The sequence below is a fragment of the Ricinus communis genome, chromosome 5 (assembly GCF_019578655.1).
Source record: "Ricinus communis isolate WT05 ecotype wild-type chromosome 5, ASM1957865v1, whole genome shotgun sequence".
In the NCBI taxonomy this organism is placed as follows: Eukaryota; Viridiplantae; Streptophyta; class Magnoliopsida; order Malpighiales; family Euphorbiaceae; genus Ricinus; species Ricinus communis.
The window spans coordinates 18,897,572-18,920,998 of record NC_063260.1 but is presented as its reverse complement, the minus strand read 5'-3'; the positions used below and the strand labels follow the sequence as shown (position 1 = coordinate 18,920,998).

General features: G+C 31.2%; 3 protein-coding genes across 6 annotated transcripts; all 3 read right to left on the bottom strand.

The window, feature by feature from the left end:
• Positions 1-1,013: 1,013 nt before the first annotated feature.
• On the bottom strand, positions 1,014-4,149 carry LOC8276142 (cinnamoyl-CoA reductase-like SNL6). The gene is made up of 5 exons (XM_002533593.4): positions 2,895-4,149; positions 2,611-2,783; positions 2,308-2,493; positions 1,958-2,111; positions 1,014-1,488 (listed from the first exon to the last, which is right to left on the bottom strand). The coding sequence occupies exons 1-5, from the start codon at positions 3,109-3,111 to the stop codon at positions 1,184-1,186; spliced, it is 1,035 nt and encodes a 344-aa protein (XP_002533639.2). The 5' UTR covers positions 3,112-4,149; the 3' UTR covers positions 1,014-1,183.
• Positions 4,150-4,260: 111 nt separating this feature from the next.
• On the bottom strand, positions 4,261-18,220 carry LOC8276143 (proline-rich receptor-like protein kinase PERK8). Of its 4 annotated transcripts, XM_015728029.3 has the most exons (9): positions 17,655-18,171; positions 16,023-17,389; positions 14,831-15,307; positions 14,169-14,255; positions 13,605-13,675; positions 6,749-6,831; positions 6,308-6,455; positions 4,862-5,023; positions 4,261-4,767 (listed from the first exon to the last, which is right to left on the bottom strand). In XM_015728029.3, exons 2-9 carry the CDS (start codon positions 17,095-17,097, stop codon positions 4,546-4,548), a joined length of 2,325 nt encoding a protein of 774 aa, XP_015583515.1. In that variant the 5' UTR covers positions 17,098-17,389; positions 17,655-18,171; the 3' UTR covers positions 4,261-4,545. The 4 variants fall into 4 exon arrangements, with proteins under 4 accessions (XP_015583515.1, XP_015583516.1, XP_002533638.1 ...); XM_015728030.3 differs by having other exon boundaries at positions 14,831-15,238; positions 16,023-18,168; XM_002533592.4 differs by having other exon boundaries at positions 14,831-15,241; positions 16,023-18,152.
• On the bottom strand, positions 9,835-10,608 carry LOC125370096. The gene is made up of 2 exons (XM_048374002.1): positions 10,164-10,608; positions 9,835-9,927 (listed from the first exon to the last, which is right to left on the bottom strand). Exons 1-2 carry the CDS (start codon positions 10,606-10,608, stop codon positions 9,893-9,895), a joined length of 480 nt encoding a protein of 159 aa, XP_048229959.1. The 3' UTR covers positions 9,835-9,892.
• Positions 18,221-23,427: the final 5,207 nt, after the last annotated feature.

The following is a 23,427-nucleotide window of genomic DNA, read 5'->3' as shown; positions in this document are numbered from 1 at the left end:
TAATAATTTATGAAAAAAATGAAAACTTACGAAAGGTATTAAATTTTTTTATAATCGTGAGATTTATTGCTAAATTATGAAAATTGAAAATTCTCTTTATATTTTTTTTTCGTAAATTATACTAATTTTTCATAGTTTTACTACTTCAGAAAAATGCATGATATTATGCAAAAAAATGATTACTTTTATGAAATTTGATGATTTACGAAAAATTAGCAAATTAATGAAAAATACTATTTTTTTATAATCATGAAAGTTATTGCTAAATTATATAAAAAAAAAGACAATCCTCCTCGTATTTTTCACAAATTATACTATATTTCATAAATGTTACTAGCGAGAAAAAATGAATAATATTATGAAAAAATAATTACATTTGCAAAATTTAATGACTTAAGAAAAAATAGAAAATTTTTGAAAAATACTAAATTTTTTCATAATCATAAAATTTATTGCTAAATTACAAAAAATGACAATTTTCATCATATTTTTTTACAAATTATACTAATTTTTTATAAGTGTTACTACTTGCAAATAAAAAAATGATATTATGAAAAAGTATTACTACTTGTGAATAAATAAATGATACGAAAAAGTGTTATTAGTAAGTGCTAACCTTTAATATATGGAAAAGATTATATTAACCTTTCATAAGTGTTACTAAGTTTTTTTCTTTTTGAAATTTAATAATTTACAAAAAAATTAGTAAATTTATAAAAAATACTAAATTTTTTAGTGATTCAAAATAACGAAAAATTACAATTTTTCTTCATATATTTTATAAATTATACTAATTTTTCACAAATTTTAAGAGTGTAAAATTTTTTAAAACTATTTTATATTATTTTAACAAACCTCATTGTAATTGGTAATCTGTAGTCAGAGTTAATTATTTAAAATAAATTACTTGTCGTAATCTTATTGACTAATTAAAACACATAGAATAATAGATTCTCAAAAGTTTAGACACCACCTATTCCATTTTGCTTTATTATACAAAATGATAAATGGAATGATCCAACTGAAAAACTGTTGTTTATAGTGCATTGAATAGAACATAATATCAACTTAACTAAGCTGCTATACCTTGTGACCAATCTGGACTCATTCTTTTCTAACAATTAAATTACCTGATTCTTCCTGAGTACAGTAAAAGCAGCTTACAATTTAATGGACTATTTTCTCATTGTCTGCAAGATTTGCCTTGACAGACTTGAAATAACAATTTGGCAAGCTTTGAATTACTGACATTGCTATGTATTTCCTCTGTATCTTCTGGTAAGACCAAACTTCCAGGCTGCAATCCATGCTTTTTCAACTCAGTTTCAAGTTGAATGGCTTCATCCAGTCTTTTTATTATCTTGTCGAAGCAAAGATATCGTCCACAAGCTCCATCATCCATGGCTTCATAAACATGAACATGTGCTTCTGCTACCTTGCTCACATCTGCGGTTGCTAGGATGCCTTGTCGTAGCATGTGCGATCCACCTATATATATATATGAATGAAATCTTAACAATGTTCATATCAAGATTGTTTCACTAACATCTTATAAGTACCATAGACATTGATCAAAAATTTATAAAGACCGGAAAATGCTAGAAGCACAAATCTACATGTGTGCATGAGCAACGAAGATCCAACAACTAATATTTTGTGCGCATGTTGAAACATGCATGCAGAGTTAGCTTTATGGAAAAATATCTACTACACTAGATATATATATCTCCACCTACGTACTAAATTAATAAATGAGTGACACGTATCTGCTCGTGTTAAATAATTGAGGTATGTATCAACATTCAACGCTCAACAGGCTATATGTTAATCACCTGAAATGGGTAGTTATTTACTCTGGATTTATGATAAAAATCCTAGAACTGAAGTTGAATATTCAATTTCTACCAAAAAAGAAGATGATTGAATATTTAATGGTGCAAAACTGGTAAGTGCTAACCTTTAATATATGGAAAAGAGACCTCTTTGTGAGCATGGGGGAACAAAGGAGCCATAAGAAGGCCTGGGCAAAGGGTAACAAGTTTCACTTTCAATTCTTTGGACTTCTTCCAAGCAGCCTGCTCTGCTCTTGTTTTGCCCAAGGCAAGCCAAAGCTGTTGTTTTCCATTTTTACAAGACATCAAGATTAGAAAATTCGTCATCGAGTTAACAGAAACCACAACATGAAGTGTCAGAATAACATACTTCCATCCAATTTGTACCGTTATTCAACATGGGTTATATGACGTTCAGTCAGGAATATCATTTATTACCAAGACAGAAAGATAGGTAATGCAGTGAATTAACTACCTTGTTTTCTCTGCAGAATTCTTCACTGCTCCAACAACTCTCGTCAATTGCGGTGTTTAGATTATCACCAATCCAGACTGATGCAAGAAGAGAAGAAGTGAAAATACACCTTCTAATATATGCTGCTCTACTACAAGCTTCAATAACATTCTTTGCAACTTCAGTCTCAAGATACGCCATTTGCTCCTGCAGATTGCATTTGGACAGCATGTGATCACAATAAGAGAAAAGTAAGGAGTCTGACAAGCAATTTTACTAAAGTTAACTGAAATTTTCTGCAATGTGACAGTGCAGTAAACTTACTGAATAACCAGAGATCCCGTGCGGATCAATGAATGAAGAGGTGTGGAAAATAGCATGACAGCCACTAAATACAGCACAAAGACTGTCCAAATCTTGCATCTTGGCTACCATAACACTCTCTAGTTTATTTAGCTCTTCATCACTGATTAAGCACCTCATGTCTTCCAGATCCACTGTTAATACAAAAACAAAGCTGGTTTGGTAATAAAATACGAATAGGTATCTAAGAAACTGCAGGAAACAAGAAAAAAGGATCATGAAGAAGTCAACATGTATTTACAAACCTTGGTTTTGAATAGTGACTCGAACAAGAGAGCCATTAGCCAAGAGCTTCTTGACTATGTTAGCACCCAAGTAAGAATTGCCACTAGTCACACAAACAAGTTTATTGTCTCCGGCAATCAAACTGGAGCCAAAAGCTCCGCCATTACCAAAACAATGGCTTGGTTCTGCCTTGAAAGCTGGTTGGATTAACGGTTTCGATATCATCATTTCTTCCATATATTTCTCTGTATCATGTAGGGTATTTATTAGGACGTGAGGGCCATGCTACATGATGGCTGGAGAGTAGTGGTAGATGGAGAAGATTAGATGGAACTGCACGAGGGTGGTAAGTCTAGTTTCTTGAGGCAATTAATACGTTCCATATGACTTCTTCTTTTTTCTAAGTTGATGTTGCAGATGGCACCATCTGATAGGACAAAAGATTGGAAAGTGGCAACCTCCAATCTCTTTGTATTTTCTAGAAAAAGAAAGTGAGAATATTTAGAATGAACTATGGCCAGCATTCCAAGAGATAAAATCAGATGCTATGTAAAAATGGCCTTTGGGTGATGATTTTGATTAACCAAAGGTGATAGAATCATATGAGAGAATAGCCCTACAAATTTTGTTATTATGCTACAATTATATATTTTTGGGCTACAAATAAAGACACTCGAACTTAAGACATTGCTTAAACTAAAACAAGCATCTACTATCAAACTAAACCATCTACCATCAAACTATTGTTTAAACTAAAACAAGCATCTACTATCAAACTAAACCATCTATCAGCAAACTAAACCTATGAATGAATATATATTCATTCCGTCTGTAAGATGATTATACCAGTTATAAGGAATATAATTTTTTTTTAATTTTTTTTATTATTATGCCAGAACAGGGATCAACACAGGCTGAGTACGAGAGTATGAAGGTAGGTGCATGAGCTCCACCGACGCTTGGTATAGCAAACACACTCATACAACAACTAATGATATTGTGCAAAATAGTCAAAGTGTCAGCTTTTGTCTCCGTCCAAGGTGTAGGGTAAACATATATACAAAACATTATCTCTCTTATTAGCCGGCGCAAACATATATACACAAGGTGTAGGGTCTAATTGACCTGGTAAAGCTTCTAATGTTTAGAGCTCACAACATAAAATATCTCATCACTAAAAGTAGCCATATCAGATAAAAGCATAAAACAGTCAGGATTTCAGGCATAAATTTTCTATCTGGATGGACTGGTAATCCCTTTTTTTTTTTTTTTTTTTTTTTTTGCAGAGTATGTAAAGCTTACAGTTCACTGAGAAGAGCATATATGCAGCAACCACCAGGAGCGGCATTGTAGAAAGGAGACTTACATTAATTTGACATTCATAAATACAAAAAAAAAAAATCATTGATGAAAATTAAACAATAAAGAATACAGAATGAATAATACAGGGAATATCATATTAGCTGAAGGGGGAACATACAAGAAAGAAAATGCAAGAGGTATGTACTCAGTATGACCTGGTTCCAAGATGAAAAAAATTCAATTCAGGGTCTCAAAATCCAGGAATGAGCAAAACTGTTACCCTACCAAATCAGCTGTCATCATGATCAGGATAGTCAAGTTTGTTCTGGAGGCTTTAAAAGAAAATCGTTCCTCCATATGGAGATGCATTCATGGGATAAAGTTACTCCGGCTCCCATGCTCTAGACTTCTCCAGCTACTTTGACTGTTATCAAGATAATCTGAAGTATAGTCCTGACTACCAAATGCCAACCTCTGAAACATTCTGATCTGCGCAGAGTGTTCTCTCGAATCAAATATTTCACTTTGGCCAGGTTTTATGCCATTAGATAGATCTGACAATTCATCTAATGATTCCAAAGCTCTTGCCACCTGATGTGAAAAAGAAGAGGAACATCCATAACTATGTTTATCTAATAAATATGGTAAAAAGTTATATATATATATATTGGTAATGTCCAATTACCTGACTCATTCGTGGCCGTTTTACAGCCGAATGACGCACACAGGCAGCAGCTGCCTCGATCATCCGAAACATTTCTCTTGCAACATATTTCTTCTCCAGCCTTGGATCAGCCAGGGCTTCAAAGTCTTCACTGTCAAGTGCTTCATTAAGTAATGGCCTAGCCTGAATAAATTTAAGGAGGATTAAACTGTATGATCCAATAACTTGGCGGATATTCTTTTTTAAACTGACTTCCTATGTCCTAACTCTCTCACTCACTTTTCTTTCAAATAACTTCATTGAAAAGGCAAGAAAAAGGACAAGATAACATATATAGCCATTTGAGAAAGAATAACAGAAAGAATTCTGTATCCAGAACAGCTCCAAATTCAATGTAGTTTTAAGGAAACAGGGTACAAAAGGCAGATCAAATTATGGCATGTCAGATATTGTCGTGTAAATTGGCTTCTTAAATCATTAACCCTACACAGTTGCAATCATAAGGGTTTCCCCTATAAGGATTGTGCTAACACTTGCTAGATTTGGCTTAAATTAATGGATAGGCGGATTAATGCACATTTATGGACATTGGGTTCTGGAAGAGATATCAGAATAAGAAAGGAAACCAAGAAAACAGATGAAGTCTTTCAAGTATTCTGAAGTATGAGCAGACAAAGAAAAATCGTTAACGCAATTGTGTTTGACATTAACTGTTGCAGTTAATGCATTTCTCCAACTTGCATATCCTCCTCTGTTTTATCTTCAACACTATTCTTTAGCTATGCAAAAAGTCAGTGCTTTCTTCCATTTTCATATAGGTAATGCTGCTCTACTTTAGCTTTCTGCTATAACATATCATATCAATACTGTAATAAATGAACAGCAAATTTGTATTGCTATTATGTAGCATCAGGTCATGCATCACTATGGACATCTGCTATAACAATGTGCTATGAGTCCATCTAGAGATATTTAGTAAGCCCCCCAAAGAAGCTAGAGAGTTAGAATGACTCATATGTGATAAAAAAAAGTTTGCTAAGCTGGGGTCAAGGACCAGCTAAGACTTAATGTGTTGACTGTTCCAAAATATAAGCATACATGCTTGGAATTTCCAATTTTAAGAGAACTTTTTCACAATGTTAAATTCTCTGGATTCTGAACGGCCACCAGCACAAGAATTTTAATTTTTTGAGGCAGGGAAAGCTAGGAAATCGTTGGAGACCAATTGCAACTCATGGTAGCAAAGATTTACTTATGCACAAAGATATTACAGGAAGCTCAATTTACAAGCAAAATACATGCATAAATGAGTGCTATAATTTGATTTTTACGCTATTGCCAAAACTGTAGCAAGCTCATTGACATTAACTAGATCAAGGATGAAAATCTGCAAACCATGAAATGTGCATAGACCCTAGTATAGCTAACATCTAAAAGACATTAAGTTAGAATGTTTAGGGAACCTACCCATTCAACTAGGCTTTCATCACCCAGTGGCTGAGAGGCATCCACAGGTTTACGACCTGTAATTACCTCCAAAAGGACAACCCCAAAGGAATAAACATCGGATTTTTCAGTCAATTTGCCACTTGTTGCATACTCAGGAGCCATGTACCTGGAAAGTCAAAGTTCCATTCTTAAGAAAAATACAAGTAGAGAAGGTCTTGGCATACTAACAGTTTTTTCTATAAAATATCTTTAATCAATGCATGTCATGTTAGATTCATGAAAATTTTATAAACATCACTTTTAAAAAATAAAAATCAGACTTGTCAAAGAAAATTACAATGTAGACTTAAAAGTAATGATAGCTTTCATGCGATGTTTTGCTAGACCAATGTCTATATACCACTACTTCACCTTTTACATAGCATCTATTAAAGATATAAGCATTTATCGTTCACCTACCCAAAGGTCCCCATCACACGCGTTGATACATGTGTATTTGAATCTAGTTCCAATGCTAATTTTGCAAGCCCAAAGTCGGAAACCTGCCAGAAGACACATAATTTAAAAAATCCAAATTGCTAGCTAAATAAATTACAATAGAGCAGGAAAAAGATGTTCATTACAAGTGCACTACAATAGAACATATCGGCTTTTCCAAAATATAGTACTGGTAAAAGGACTGTTTATACGACAAAGGATGAATAAAATCCTATTAGATAATAGCATCAACAAATTATCCTTAGAAACAATTTAAACATTCGATTTATAAAAAGGTGTTGGAATAGGAAATATTGACCTAGCTGTAAATATAGGAATTCTAGGCTACATTAAAGGAGATTAGGCAAATCATTAGGCAGATTTCTTATATAGCTGTAAATTGTTGTAATTATGTTCTTTCTTTATTTAGGTGATGTTTGTACCTATATATATGTACAATGTAATACATGTAAATTAAGCAGCAATACAACCTATCTTTTCTATTTATTTGCATGGTATTAGAGCCATCCGAAAAAAAAAAAAAATTTAGCCTCCTCAAAGTAAAATCTAGCCACTGCAATTCCACCATGCCTGCAACTCCATCTGATGGATCAGTCACTAATCCTACTTCTGAAATACCTACTTCATCCAATCAACAAAAAATCTTAGCCACATCTGATTCTCATTCAGTCCAAATAACTACTATTAGGTTGAATGGAGAGAATTTTCAATGTTGGTCTCAGTCTGTGCGTATGTATATTCGAGGTAGAGGGAAGAGTGGATACTTAACTGGTGAGAAGAAGGAACCAGACATGAATGACCCATCCTATTCTTCTTGGGATGCAGAAAACTCCATGGTTATGACATGGCTAGTCAACTCCATGGAGGAAAACATAAGTTCCAATTACATGTGTTATCAAACAGCAAAGGAACTTTAGGATAATGTCAATTTAATGTATTCAGATCTAGGAAATCAGTCGAGGATATATGAAATCATGCTTAAACTAGGGGAAATCCATCAAGGTGAGGATAGTGTCACCAAATATTTTAATTCTCTGAAACGTCTATGGCAAGACTTGGACTTGTTTAACTATTATGAATGGAAATCCACTGATGATTGCAATCATTACAAAAAAAAAGGTAGAAGATGATCGCATTTTCAAATTTCTCATGGGACTTAATGTGGAGTTTGATGAAGTGATAGGGCGAATCATTGGGAGACAGCCCCTTTCATCTATTGGCGAGGTATTTGCTGAGGTTCGACGTGAGGAAAGTCGCAGGCTGGTTATGTTGGGGAAAAAAGGCTCAAACAGCAGCACTGAAAATTCTGCATTAGCAGCAGCTGAATCCTATGCAAGAAAAGTGAAGAAATTTGATGAAAAGCCCCGTGTTTGGTGTGACCACTGCAACAAACCAAAGCATACACGTGAAAACTGCTGGAAACTTCATGGAAAACCAGCTAACTGGAAGGGAAAACATGAAGGCAAGTTCAATCAGACTCCCTCTGCAAATGAAGCTGAAGCTGTCCCCTTCACTCCACAACAAGTTGATCAAATACTAAAGCTGCTGAAATCTAATTCTGCATCATCTGGTACTCCTAATGCTTCCTTGGCACAAACAGGTAGAAATTAAAATGCCTTATCCTGTGTGAGTCTAACTGCTCCATGGATCATAGATTCTGGAGCATCTGACCATATGACAAGTGTCTCAAGTTTATTTCATACTTATGTTCCTTGTTCTGGTCATGAAAAAATTCGTATAGCAGATGGTTCTTACACACCAATTACTGGTAAAGGTACAATCAGTTTGTCAAAAACCTTGACTCTTAAATCTATCCTCCATGTACCTAAACTTGCATGTAATCTATTATCTGTCAGTAAACTGTCTAAAGATTCCAATTGCCGTGTCATTTTTTGTGACTCCTATTGTGTTTCAGGACCAGAATTCGGGGAGGAAGATTGGCAGTGCTAGGATGCTAGATGTGCTCTACCATTTTAAAGGTGAACGCTCCAAAGATGAAAAACCTCATGGACTAAGTAGTGTTAGTTCTATCTCTGTGAAAGATGAAATCATGCTTTGGTATTATAGATTATGGCATCCTAGTTTTTTCTACCTTAAAAGGTTGTTTCCTACTTTATTTAAAGGAATAGATTGTTCTTGTTTTCATTGTGAACATTGCATTTTATCAAAAAGTCATAAGCACATTTATCATTCAAAGCCTTATCAACCCTCAAGGCCTTTTTATTTAATTCACAATGATAATGTGTGGAGTCCCTCACGGATCCAAACTTATTCGGAAAAAAAATGGTTTGTCACATATATCGATGATCATACTCGATTGTGTTGGGTTTTTTTAATGGCTAAAAGTCTGATGTTAAGACGATCTTTCAAAATTTTTACACTATAATTGAAAATCAATTTCAAACTAAAATCAGTACCCTAAATACTGATAATGGTACAGAGTATTTCAATGAAGAGCATGATGCCAAAATGATGGTGGCAGAGAGGAGTGAGCAAGAAGAGTTCGAATTAAATTGTTGATAACTCGAATTTTACGTTCTGTTTTTCCATTTTGAGGAGAAGTATGAAGGCAAGAAAAACGGAAAACCATCCCATTGTTATGACAAAAAGACTTAAATTGGTTATTATCGTATTCCCTACCATTATCGCATTAAAAACATTCTATTTTACGCTCAAATTGTGTACGGATAAAAGCACTAAAGGACAAGAAAATGGAATAGACTTGTGATTTCTTGCCAATTGGAAAAGTCCATAGAAAATTGGAGTAATCATCTAAAATAGAATGCAATACTTATGACTTGCCGAACTTAAAATAGGAGATGTCCATAAATAACTATGCAAAATATCAAAAGGCATTGTAGTGCAAGAAGATGAGTCATAAAAAGGTAACTGACTTGTTTCCCAAAAATACAAGACTAACAAACTGAGGTGCAAGAAAAATGCTTATAATTAATAAACTGATTATTCCGAAGAGAGCGTAAAACATGTGGTCCTGGGTGTCCTAAGCGATTATGCCATAGAACCGGAGAAAAAACGGCAAAGGTGGATGGGGAAGTGGCACGATAGGTTGGGGTTGTGGTGATAGGATAGAGATCCCCAGTGCTATTACATGTCATTATTGGCATCCCCGTCTGAAAATCCTTCACAGAAAACCCAAAAGGATCAAAAGCAATAGATACATTATTGTCGATTGTGAAACGACGAACAGATATTAAGTTTTTAATGAGTTTAGGCGCATGAATGACATTGTTTAAATGTAAAGGGGGGTGAGGAGGAGGTAGGTTAGTTTTTCCATAACCACGAATTGGAATTTCCTGGCCACTACCAACAATAATATTTTTGGAATTGCTCATATTAAAATAAGATGAAAGATTACCTGGAGAGGCCGTCATGTGTGAGGTTGCATCGGTGTCCATGTACCAATTCGTATCAGGAGTATTAAGAGTCATAGTATGCATTGCTTGTTCAATTTCAGTTGGATCATAACTTGAAGAAGTTGGTACAGAAGCTGCATAAGCTTGTTGTTGACGATTGCCAAGGATACCAGGCTGACGAGCTGGTGGTGGCCGAGTCCAAGAAGAGGTAGGGTACTGACATCGAGGGGCTGCCCAAGGCTGCGGCCCAACCCCATGGTGGATACTGTCCCCATTGTTGTGGCTGTTGTTGCCATGTTCGCTGTTGCGACTGTTGTGTGTGGTTGCTGCCACCATTAGCATGGTTATTGCCACTACGACCACGCCCTCTATTGCCATTATTTTTGCCCCGATTGTTATTGCGATTCTGTCCACGTTTCGGAGTAGTATTATGACGGTTTGGTGCATTGCCTAACCCAGAATATGAACCCTTGGATTCATCAGCAGAATTATTGGCAGTGAAAAGGGCTGTACCTGCAGGCTGGCAGAGGCTGCAGTTTGCTTGGCCTTACGGGTTTCTTCGAGAATCAATCTCGAATGAGCCTCTTAGAAAGGAGGCAAAGGATTGCTTTGTTGAATGGATGTAGCAACACCATCATAATTTTCATTTAAACCCGTAATTAATTGGAGAACTAACCGTTGATTCGATACTGGTGCACCAACATTTGATAGTTGATCGGCAAGCATTTTGAGTTCTTGACAATAGGCAGAAACAGTTTGAAAATCATCCAGATGAACATGAGTGAATTGATTTTCCAAGTAGACAGCTCGAGAATTCTTATTGTCTTGAAAAATATTTTGCAATCGCTCCCATGCTTGTTGAGCAGTAGAATCCGGTTCTAAGATGGTGTGCAAGAGATTATTTGAGATCGTGCCGTAAATCCATTGAAGGACTATAGCATCCAGGCGTGACCAAAGTTCTTCATCACGTGCGACTGTCTTTTCCTTGGCTGCCTCAGAAGTCCGTTGAGTAGGATGGATGATGTGGTCGATGACTTGGTATGCTCGGCAATGAATTTTAAATAACTCTGCCCAGGAAGAGTATTGGCCCTTTTCCATCTCGAGAGTGATAGAAATGAAGTTCTTGACGTTGTTAACGGCAAGAGCAGGATGAAATTTAGTTTCTGTCATTGGTATTGATAGTGAGGAAGAAAATAAAAAAGGAGAGAAGAAAGTGGGAAAGAGGCAGAGATTATTTTACAGCAGAGGCACAGCTAGGGTTTTAGGCTCTGATACCATGAAAGAAATCATCCGTGTCTTTCTCATTGATTTTGTATCATAATATACAAGTGTTTAATGCTAATCATAAGGCTATAATATAGGCTACAAATAAGGTAACTACCTTAGGATATAAATGACAGAAGATATATGCTAAATATAGAAGATAAGATAAGGAATATTTACATAATCTAACACAATCCACTCCGAATTCAGGTACTCAAGATTCTCCTCAAAATAATGATTCTTTTGATAATCCTCAAAAATCACATGAATATTGTGATCTTGATGTCCCTATTGCACTTAGAAAAGGAACCCGTTCTTGTACTAATCATCCAATTGCAAATTATTTATCTTATAATAAACTCTCCAAGAGTCATATGGCATTTGTGTCAAAAATCTCAAATCTGTTTATTCCAAGAAATATTCAGGAAGCATTTGATGATCCAAATTGGAGGATGGCAGTAATGGAAGAAATGGGTGCGTTGAAAAAGAATGGGACATGGGAAGTGGTAGAACTCCCCAAAGATCAAAAAATTGTTGGTTGCAAATAGGTTTTTACTATAAAATGTAAAGCAGATGGCAATGTGGAGAGATACAAGGCTAGGCTGGTGGCTAAGGGGTTTACTCAAACTTATGGTATCGATTACCAAGAAACCTTTGCTCCATTAGCCAGAATTAATTCTATACGTGGTTTATTGTCTCTTGCAGTTAATTTCAGTTGGCCACTACACCAACTAGATGTGAAAAATGCCTTTCTCAATGGTGATTTAGAAGAGGAAGTGTTCATGAGTCCACCTCCTGGATTTGAAAAATTTGTTGGCAAAAACAAAGTTTGCAAACTTAAGAAATCTTTATATGGCCTCAAGCAATCCCCAAGAGCATGGTTTGAACGATTCGGGAAAACAATGAAAAAATATGGATACAATCAAAGTCAAGCAGACCACACCATGTCTTATAAACGTTTTAAGGAAGGTAAAACAGCAGTGTTAGTTGTGTATGTTGATGATATGATTTTAACTGGTGATGATGAGGATGAATTAGCTAGTTTAAGGAAAAAGCTAAGTCAGGATTTTGAGATCAAAGACCTAGGGGCATTAAAGTATTTTCTAGGCATGGAGTTTGCAAGATCACGAGAAGGAATTTTTGTGAATCAAAGGAAATATATCCTTGATCTACTAAATGAAACAGGTCTTCTAGGTTGCAAAGCAGCTGAAACTCCAAAGGAGGTGAATCACAAATTAAATCCTGCAAAACCAGAGGACATAATTGAGAAGGAGAGGTTTCAGAGTTTAGTGGCAGACTTATATATCTGTCACATACTCGTCCTGATATAACATTTGCAATAAGCATGATTAGTCAATTTATGCACTCACCAGGCCAAGAACACTTTGAAGCTACCTATAGGATACTTAGATATCTAAAGGGAACACCTAGAAAAGGACTGATGTTTAAAAAATCTGGTCATTTGCAAGTGGAAGTCTATACCGATGCTGATTGGGCAGGTAGCATTGCGAATAGAAGGTCAACATCAAGGTACTGCACTTTTATTGGAGGAAATCTTGTTTCCTGGAGGAGCAAAAAACAAAATGTCGTAGCACGTAGTAGTGCTGAAGCTGAATTCAGATCTCTTGCACATGGAATTTGTGAAGCAATGTGGATTAAAAGGTTACTAGAAGATTTGGAACTACCTATTTCCCTCCCTATGAAAGTCTATTGTAACAACAAAGCTACTTGTTCCATTGCACATAATCCAATTTATCATGATCGGACTAAGCATGTTGAAGTTGACAAGCACTTTATCAAAGAGAAGATTGAAAGTGGATTGATTTGGATTCCTTATATTCCTACATCTCAACAAATAGCTGATATTTTTACCAAAGGACTACTGAAAAGACAATTTGATTTTCTAGTAAGCAAGCTGTCAATGGGAGATATTTTTCAGCCAGCTTGAGGGGGAGTGTTGGAATAGGAAATATTGACCTAGCTGTAAATATAGGAATTCTAGGCTACATTAAAGGAGATTAGCAAATCATTAGACAGATTTCTTATATAGCTGTAAATTGCTGTGATTATGTTCTTTCTTTATTTAGGTGATGTTTGTACCTATATATATGTACAATGTAATACATGTAAATTAAGCGGCAATACAACCTATCTTTTCTATTTATTTGCAAAAGGCATACCCGAGCTTCAAAATTGTGATCAAGGAGGATGTTTGATGACTTGATATCCCTATGGATAATGCGGGGATGACCTGATACATAAAAAAAGAAATTAGAGAGAAATGTGTCGATGGATATTGCTGATAGGAGTGCGTCTAATAAAGGTGAATTTCAATAAAGCAGTTTTTAATTTATGTAAACTAGAGAGATGATAATCAACTTGTCTCATGGGTACATTACATCCTCAAGGAGTTGCCTTTTAAACCTTGAATGTTATCAGTTGTTAAATTTGCTAAAAATAAAGAACCCTTTAGGATATTAATGTTTCCCTTATTCCAATAATTTAAAAAGGTTCTAAACATATGTCAATCTTCTTGTAAAGCATTTTGTTGATTTACATTTAATTGGTACCAGAAAAACTAAAAGTTTAGATTTTAATTGGAAAGAGTGAGAGAAGGAGAGAGAGACAGAAAAGGGGTCAGTGTTTCAGGACTCATGCTATTAACCAAACATCAATGCAACAAAAGTGGAAATAATCAGAGCAAAATTTCAAAATTATTCCAGGAATAAAAGTAGGAAAATTACAGTCTTCATGTAGGTAAGCTATGCCACGAGCTGCTCCAACAGCAATTTTCACCCGAATCGCCCAATCCATAACTGGCATGCCATAAGCTGCAAGGGTCAAGATGTTATGAGATCACAACAGAGCTACTTGCAGTAAAGTTTCATTCCTATGTAGCAAGTAGATAGAAAGGAAAAAAATAAAAGTGATAACAAAAATGAAACAACCTTTGTTCAGATAGTAAATATGCTCAACCCTAATTAATCTCAAAAATCTTATGAAATGGTCTTTCTCCAAATTATCTTTTTAAAATAACCAGAACTTTATAAGAAAAAACTGTTTAAAGGTAAGAAAACATGGAAAGGATAACGGTCTCTTGTCAGAAAGATTCCAAACTCTCATATTTTAGCTAATTGGCCCATTATTCTTCTAATATATTTGCCTACGTCACATTGATTCACCAACCAGCTTAGTGGGAAATAGTAAGTTCCTGGGTAAAAGGATGGATGATTCATGATAAAAAATTTAATTCAGTTCTACAATAATTTCTGTATCTCGTATGGTAACTGTAGAAAACAATTTATGAGCAAGTAGTATACAGAAGCATTTTATTGTAGTTGCAGAGCAAAAAAGACTATTCAGACTGAAGAATTTCTTCTACTTTAAATTTAGAAAGATATCTTACCATGGAGATGGTAGTGAAGAGTATCATTTGGGACATAGTCATAGACAAGCAACCTTTGATTCTCAGATATGCAGTAACCCACCAATGAAACTAAATGGCGATGATGTATTCGGCTAATAATCTCAACCTCTGCTTTAAACTCACGCTCCCCTTGAGAACCACCTATCTTTAATTGTTTTACAGCTACTTCTCTACCATCCACAAGGAGACCTTTGTACACACAACCAAATCCACCTTCACCCAAAAGATTTTCTTTTGAAAACCCATTTGTGGCTTGGACTAGTTCCCCAAATGTAAACCATGACTTTGAATTGTTTACTCCTCCTGGCTCTGATGATGAATAGATGAAATCACTGCCAGAAGGGCTTCCTCCCAATGGACCTTGAGATTGGGGCCTTATAAATAGTGCTTCTACATAGTAAATGCAAGTTTCATTAGTTTTTGCTGCATCAGTGCCAGCTAACTCATTGGCATAGGCTGTCATCAACAACAATAAGATTTATTTATGAACATATTTACAAACAGACTAAATATATTGCCAACTAACTCTTAAGTCAGTGTAGAAACAACCTGAAAATACTATTTGGCAGAACCTATTTACCTATAAAAGGAGAATGTAAGAAGATACTTCACACTAAATTTATGTTCACAATGACAAACTAAATTCTCACAAGCATATAGCCAGAAATGGAGCCACCAGAATGAGCTGCTTCATGTGGACAAGAAGCCAAGTCATGAAAAACAGATTTTAAGGTGGCTATAACTCAAAATTAAAATATACCACTAAATAGAATGGAGTGCGAAAACAGGATTTATTTAAGCCATCCATAAGCTCAGACTGATTTTCACATAGAAATCAATTAATTTTCATAGGCAGTTTATTCAAGTTGCTAAACAGCTAAATCTCAGTGATAGACTAAATCAGTAGAACTACTCAATAAGTCATCCACTAAGGAGCTTCTTGCTATATACCTAAATGTAAATGTTATAACATCAGATATTTGATAACGCAAAGGGAAGGTAAAGAAAGGCAAACTGACTGGCAGATAAAGTTGAAGGTTCAGATTCTGCATCCAGTATTATGATTCCTATTCTTATTCATCAAACAATTATGAATAAATAGAACTTTTAACTAGTAATCACTAATGTTAGCTATATAACCGACTAAAATATAGCATTATGAATGCTTTACCTGAATTCTGGGAGGAGGCAAATGGGGAAGGCATAGTGTACCCAATATTTGATATGTCATGCCTTCTTTTTCGTTTTTTTACAAACCACACTGCCATCACAAGAAGACTCAGTACTGCAAACCCAACCACAATGCCTATTGCCACCGCACTTCCAGTGTTTAAACCCCCTGCACCTGCTGAGGCTGTATTAACGGAGACGTCAGTGCCATTAGTTGCTCTTGCAGTTGGCTTTTCTGTAGGGATAGAGGGTAAGGGCGACAAAGGAGAATTTCCTGTTGTTGACGAATTATCTGGAGGAGCAGGAGGAGATATTATAGGTGGTGAAGAGGCTGATGGGACTGAAGGAGGGAGTGGTGGCAAGCTTGATGGGATCGAAGGAGGCGGTGATGGCAATGTAGGTGCAGGAGGAGAAGGAGAGTTTGTTACAGGTGGAGGACCACCAGACTGAGAACTAGATGGTGGAGGTTTAACTTTTGGAGGTGAAGTGGAACTTTCTGGGGCTTTTGCCACTGGCGGAGGATGTGAATCCGAGGAAGGAGGTGTAGGCACATTAATAGGAGGAGGAGGTGAAGGGGAGACAGCTTGAGGGGGAGGTGCTGATGTCACAGGAGTTGTTGGGGAGAACTGCGGAGAGGGGGAGCTATTTGCTGGTGGTGTAGGGGACACATCTGGAGGGGGTGGTGAAGTTATGACAGCTGGGGGAGGGGCAATAAGTGGTGATGGAGGTGGTGATACTGGAGGGGCAGGAGGTGGGGATGCTGGGGGTGATGGAGGTGGGTCAGATGGTGGTGGTGTTGTTGGAGATGGTGGTGGTGGTGGTGATAATGGTGGGGATGGAGGTGGGGCAGCTGGGGTAGCCAGTGGAGGGGTTTGAGGAGGTGGAGTTGAAGAGTTAGACGGACTTGAAGGGAGTGGAGGATCAATGGTTTGATCAGGAAGAGTTGTTTCAGGAGATGGTGAAGCGGGTATAATCTCTGATGGCAAAGAAGGTGATGGTGGTGAGGCAGACAAAGGTGTTGTTGGAAGAATATCAGTTGGGGAAGCGTTTGGTGAAGGTGATGTTATTGAGGTCATGTTTGTATCCAAAAACAATAGAAAAAGAAGCTCCAGAAACTACACTTCCACTTCCATATCAAGTTTAGAAACAATGATTGACACCAAATCTAAAATTGTGCATTGCACAAGCATGCAGCTTTACATCATCAATCCAGACCATGTGCAAATCTCAGGCATGTCCACTCTATTACTACAGATCTCCAAATTCTTGAACACAATATACAGCCCAATTCAAAACTGAAGAAGACCAATCTCCTTCAGCTCCTACTCTGTTCAAAACACCTAAAATCCTCTAAACACTTCCAGAGCTCTACAAATTCACAAAAGTAACCAAAATTCAGTACAAAAGCTCCTCAGTAACCTAAATCCCAGATAAGAAAAACTTCAAACTCTCAAGCAACAATTAGATCAACTAAACCAGTTTGACTTCTAAACTAGCTTCTTCTCGCCAAAATTCAAAATTTACAAAAAGGAAAGTATAATCTAAACTACCAATACATAAATGTAGCATTACCCAGATGACCAAAATGATAAACAAAGGAAACCCAGAAGCTAAAAGTTCAACAATGTCTCACCTTTAGCTCTTAAATTGAAGATCTTTTTATTCTCCACAGAACGAAATGGTGGAAATTCAAGTGGGTATTTCCCAAGAAAGCATTCTTTCTTTTTCTTTTTCTTTTTCAAAAGAAAAAGGAAAATGCAGAGAGGAATTGAGCCCACAAAATATGCCAAGGAAAACGTGGGGGCAACTTTGAGAGAGAGAGTAAACTTTACTTCACATGGACAGTTGATAGATAGTTAGATAGATAGAAGAGAGAGAAAGTGGAAATCTTTTGCTTTTCATACAATATTTATTCACAGCATGTTCTGTAATATCAGTATCATCACTGTCTTAGCTGTTCACAACATAATCCAAATATAACGAACCATATACAGCTAAATCAAGAGATGCAAAAACATGAAGGAAAATTTCTTAAATCATAATTCAAGAACAACAAGACACGTACGGGTAAATTTCAGTTCTATAATATATGATAGTTCTTATTCTTTTATATATTGGTTTGTAGACAATAATCTAAGCAAAAAAAAAAAAAAAATTGAAAATTAAAAAACGAAAAGCAGATAAACAGCTGTAAGATTTTATTTGATCATTTTATGATAGTTCTGTACACAAAAAATGCTTTTTATGTCTTAAAGCTGAGGATCGAATAATCCTAGTGGCATAAGTATAAAGATGTAAGAAGTAAGTTAAATTGCATGTTATAGTTTCAGGTGGATCAGTAGCGAGGCGCATATATTATTATTTTAATTATAAAATTAAATTTATACTATAAAATTAAATTTATAAATAAAATTTAACAAATGTCTAATATTTAATATTATTTAAAATGTTTTTAAAAATAATGATAAATTTTAATATTTTTAAATTTTTTAAATTTTTAATATTTTGTAATTTTATTAATATAATTTATATTAGGATATTTATTTATTAACTTTAATATTATATAAATTATTATTATCAATATAATTGATATTGTTATTTTTATAAATTATTATATAATTAAAAATTAATCTATTAATAAATATAATATTAAAATTATTATTTAGAATATTATTCTTTTAGAATTAAAACTAAAATCTAATTTTAAAAATTAATTTATTAATTAAAATAATATTAAAATATAACTAATATACTATTGCTTACTATATAATTGGCATTATTATCTATTCATAAAATTAATTTATTAATTAATATTATATTAAAATATTGATTGATATATTATTTTTAAAGTTAAAATTAATATTTAATTAGGAATATAATTTATTAATCAATAAATTAATAAAATATATAAAATTATATATAAATTTAAATTTTATGTATCAAAAATAAATATATGTTAAAAGTTCATATTTCATAAATTATATAGATACAAATTCAAAAGTACTATATATTATTTTAGCCCAATTTAATCTATGGAATTTGTATTAAAACTATTTAAAAGATGTTAGAACTAATTGATTAATCTATAATTTTTATATTTCAGATTTCAACTAATTCTATTATATTCATTATTAAAAAAAAGAATTAATTTAAAATTTATTGGCCAAGTCTTTTTTATTATGTGAATTGACGAAATCTATTTATATAGAACAATTATAACTATATGTTATAATTTTATAGATATTACAGTTATAATAGAAATATATAAAATATAATATAGAATTTTTGTATATCGTTAATATATAGTTAGTTATTTAAATAATATAAAATTATAATATAATATATATATCAAATCTATTTTGTGTAAGATTTTAAATAGTTAATACTTTTAAAATAAATATTATTATTAGTTAAAGTAATTTATTATTTTATTTCTATTAGAATAAGCATATAAGATATTTATTTGATTTAGAAAACTTATAACTTATTCATTTTTAATGTATTTTATTTAATTAAATTTCCTCGTTATGTATGTTATATGTATAAATTATTATTATATAAATTAAAATATAAAAATATTTAATAAATTAATATATAATATTTATTAACTATATTTAACTATTTTATAATTTTTTTTATCGTACAGTAAAAACTCATATGTTATTCTTTATATCTACAAATCTAATGAATTATTTGACTTTAAATAATTTTATATAATAATTAATTTCTTAAAATAATTTAGTTTTATTATCTTGATATTTTTAAATAAAAGATATGAAAATAAAATTTTTATATTGATAGAGAAAGAAATATGAAAAAGTTTAATACTTTAGTTTTAATAATTTTTTAAGAAAATAATTTAATAATATAATACTTTTAATAGTAATATTATTATAATTAAAAAATATGTTTTTATTTTTCCAAAAAAAGTGAAAAGAATATAAGAAGAGATAAATTTTAAACTTCCATGATGAAAAGATAAAAGAAGATATTAAAGTAAAATCTTCATGTTATAAAGAAAAGAATATAAAATAAAATTAAAATTTTAGTTTTAATGATTTTTATATAATTATTTTAATAGTAATATTATTTATAACAAAATGAAATAAAATTTTTATTTAAAAAATAGTAAGAAAAATATAAAAAATAAATTTTAAATTTTTATGATAAAAAATATTAAATAATGATCTTACATTAGATTAACTAACAATAAATTAAAAATAAATTCTTTGCATTTAAGTATAAATATATCAATAAAATAATTAAAAGTATTTTACATTTTTTCTAAATTCTTATCTTTAATTTTTATAAAAATTTGTATTGACATATTTAGTCTTTATTATAAATATATATAATATGATATAATAATTCGTCAATTTCTTGCTGAATATAAATATATAAAAAATGATATTATGGGATTGAATCATATCCATCAATAATTAATTCTATTAAAATTAGGAATATAATAAATTAGCTTAATTATATATAGAATTAAAATACTATTAATAATTATTTATTAACTCTAAAAATATTTTAGTTCAGTTTAAAAATTCTTCCTCTTTGTTATGTATGTAAATTATTTTTATAAAAATTATAATATAAAAGTATTTGATAAGTTAACATATAATATAATATTCATTAAACACATGTAACTTTTTTATAATTACTTTGTTAATATTTATTATATACTTTACAAGTTTTAATTTGACCTCAAACAAATTTTAAGTGAAATCATCAAATATTTTAAAATATTTTTTATGCTTTGATTTAATAATCCATTGTCAATCTAAATTTTATATATTTAATTTTATTTAATATTTTTTATTAAAATTCTATATTATTTTTTAAAATATTTTATTTCGGCTGAAAATTTATTTTTATTTATTTTGTTTTACATTTATTTCAAAAATATTGAATTAGAATTTTCATAAAAATAAATAAATATGATAAAATTTAAACAGTTTAATGTTTAAATTTTAATAATTGTCTTAACATTTTTATGTTATAATATAATATTTTTATAATAGTAATATAATTATAATTTTATAAAATCAGAAATTTTATTTTTAAAATTTATTAAGGAAAACAAGAGATGATTTGTAAATTTGCATGATAAAAGGAATAAAATATTAATATAAAATATTAAATAGCAAATAAATATTGAAATTTTATATAATATTGTTTTCTATGTTGCTTGATATGTTATTTTGAATTTATTAATAAAGTAAGAATGAATTTCTTGAATTCAAAATATTTTAAAACTTTTATCTATATAATATAAAACTTAAAAGATATAACAATAAAACTCAATCTTCATATTTATATAGGCACTTTAATAGAAAATAATTCACTAATAATAATTTTATTAATAAAATATTATAATAATTAGTATATGAATTAATATTATTAATAAAAATAAAAATAAAAATATTTTATCTTTTTTCTCTTAATATATTGAGCTATCTAAAATTCAAAAAAAATATATACATATATATATAATGATATAATAGTTCATTAATTACTTATAAAATTATTTTAATGTTTAAACTATTTTTTATTCAATTAAACATTTGAATCTGGTAAAAATATTCAATATAGTATCTCTAGCCAGTTTTATAGGTTAAAGTGTTTATTTGACTTATTTTAAATAATAAATTAACTTAAATATTTTTCTTTAAAATAATATCTTTTTTATTTTATTTTTTATCCATTTTCAACACTATTTTTTTTATATTCATTTGTTTCTGAAAAGATTAAAAGAAAAAAATGTAAATTTTTTTTTTATTGATTCAGATAAGAATTGTCATTTACTTTTTTTTTTGTGCATTCATCTCAAAATAATAATAAAATATATTTTTTCACCTTAAAGAAAAAGAGAAAAGTATTAAGTATACTGAAAAGATAATTTTTAAAAATTAAAAGATAATGAGTAAATTTTTTTTAAAAATGAATAAAAATTAGAAAATTTAATTCAATAGGATAAAAAAAGAATCTATAGATAGAAAAAAGATAAAAAAATTAAAAAAAGAAAGAAGAAATAGAAGAAATTGTACATAAGAATAAATAAGGATATTTATGTTATTTGATATGTAAAATAAAATAAATTATTACTTTAAGTTTTCAAATTATAATTTTTAGTTAAGACACTAAAAATACATATTTGTGCCTTTTTCTTTATAATTTTATGTTTTCTTTTTTATTTTTTCATTTGATTTTTGGTTATTTTCTCATCTCATTCCCGTTTCTAATCAAAGTTGGACTCGTGGTCGCCATCCAAAGAAAGCCAACAAAGAGAATATAAAGAAAATGAGGAGGGTTATAAAGAAAAGAATATAAAATAAAATTAAAATTTTAGTTTTAATGATTTTTATATAATTATTTTAATAGTAATATTATTTATAACAAAATGAAATAAAATTTTTATTTAAAAAAATAGTAAGAAAAAATATAAAAAAATAAATTTTAAATTTTTATGATAAAAGAATATTAAATAATGATCTTACATTAAATTAACTAACAATAAATTAAAAACAAATTCTTTGCATTTAAGTATAAATATATCAATAAAATAATTAAAAGTATTTTACATTTTTTTCTAAATTCTTATCTTTAATTTTTATAAAAATTTGTATTGACATATTTAGTCTTTATTATAAATATATATAATATGATATAATAATTCGTCAATTTCTTACAGAATATAAATATATAAAAAAATGATAGGATGGGATTGAATCAGATCCATCAATAATTAATTCTATTAAAATTAGGAATATAATAAATTAGCTTAATTATATATAGAATTAAAATACTATTAATAATTATTTATTAACTCTAAAAATATTTTAGTTCAGTTTAAAAATTCTTCCTCTTTGTTATGTATGTAAATTATTTTTATAAAAATTATAATATAAAAGTATTTGATAAGTTAACATATAATATAATATTCATTAAACACATGTAACTTTTTTATAATTACTTTGTTAATATTTATTATATACTTTACAAGTTTTAATTTGACCTCAAACAAATTTTAAGTGAAATCATCAAATATTTTAAAATATTTTTTATGCTTTGATTTAATAATCCATTGTAAATCTAAATTTTATATATTTAATTTTATTTAATTTTATGTATAAATTATCATTTGTCCGTCTTGACAAAGTTGAAAGTAATTTTGATATTATGGGTCCCGGGAATAACTTGTTATCCTCCTCGATTATTGTGAAGGAAAGTAGGCTGATGGATAGAGAAGATGAAAGGCAAATAAGGGAAGACTTTGCACATGTAACACACGAATGCTACATGTCCTAATAATTGATCCTCCTCTCGTGTGCATGTTCACACTCATATATATATACACACGTTCATATGGAAAATTACTATCACCTCCCTCTAATTTATCA

Excerpts from the sequence above, each read along its gene's own strand:
- LOC8276143 (XM_015728029.3), bottom strand. The coding sequence starts at position 17,097 with ATGACCTCAATAACATCACCTTCACCAAACGCTTCCCCAACTGATATT. Across the intron at positions 14,256-14,830 it reads TCTTCACTACCATCTCCATG|CTTATGGCATGCCAGTTATG; the intron begins GTAAGATATCTT and ends TGACCCTTGCAG. Across the intron at positions 6,456-6,748 it reads CGTGTGATGGGGACCTTTGG|GTACATGGCTCCTGAGTATG; the intron begins GTAGGTGAACGA and ends TTGACTTTCCAG.
- LOC125370096 (XM_048374002.1), bottom strand. The coding sequence starts at position 10,608 with ATGCACCAAACCGTCATAATACTACTCCGAAACGTGGACAGAATCGCA. Across the intron at positions 9,928-10,163 it reads ACACATGACGGCCTCTCCAG|GATTTTCAGACGGGGATGCC; the intron begins GTAATCTTTCAT and ends TTTTCTGTGAAG.
- LOC8276142 (XM_002533593.4), bottom strand. The coding sequence starts at position 3,111 with ATGGAAGAAATGATGATATCGAAACCGTTAATCCAACCAGCTTTCAAG. Across the intron at positions 2,494-2,610 it reads ACGGGATCTCTGGTTATTCA|GAGCAAATGGCGTATCTTGA; the intron begins GTAAGTTTACTG and ends TGCAATCTGCAG. Across the intron at positions 2,112-2,307 it reads AATTCTGCAGAGAAAACAAG|CTTTGGCTTGCCTTGGGCAA; the intron begins GTAGTTAATTCA and ends GGAAAACAACAG.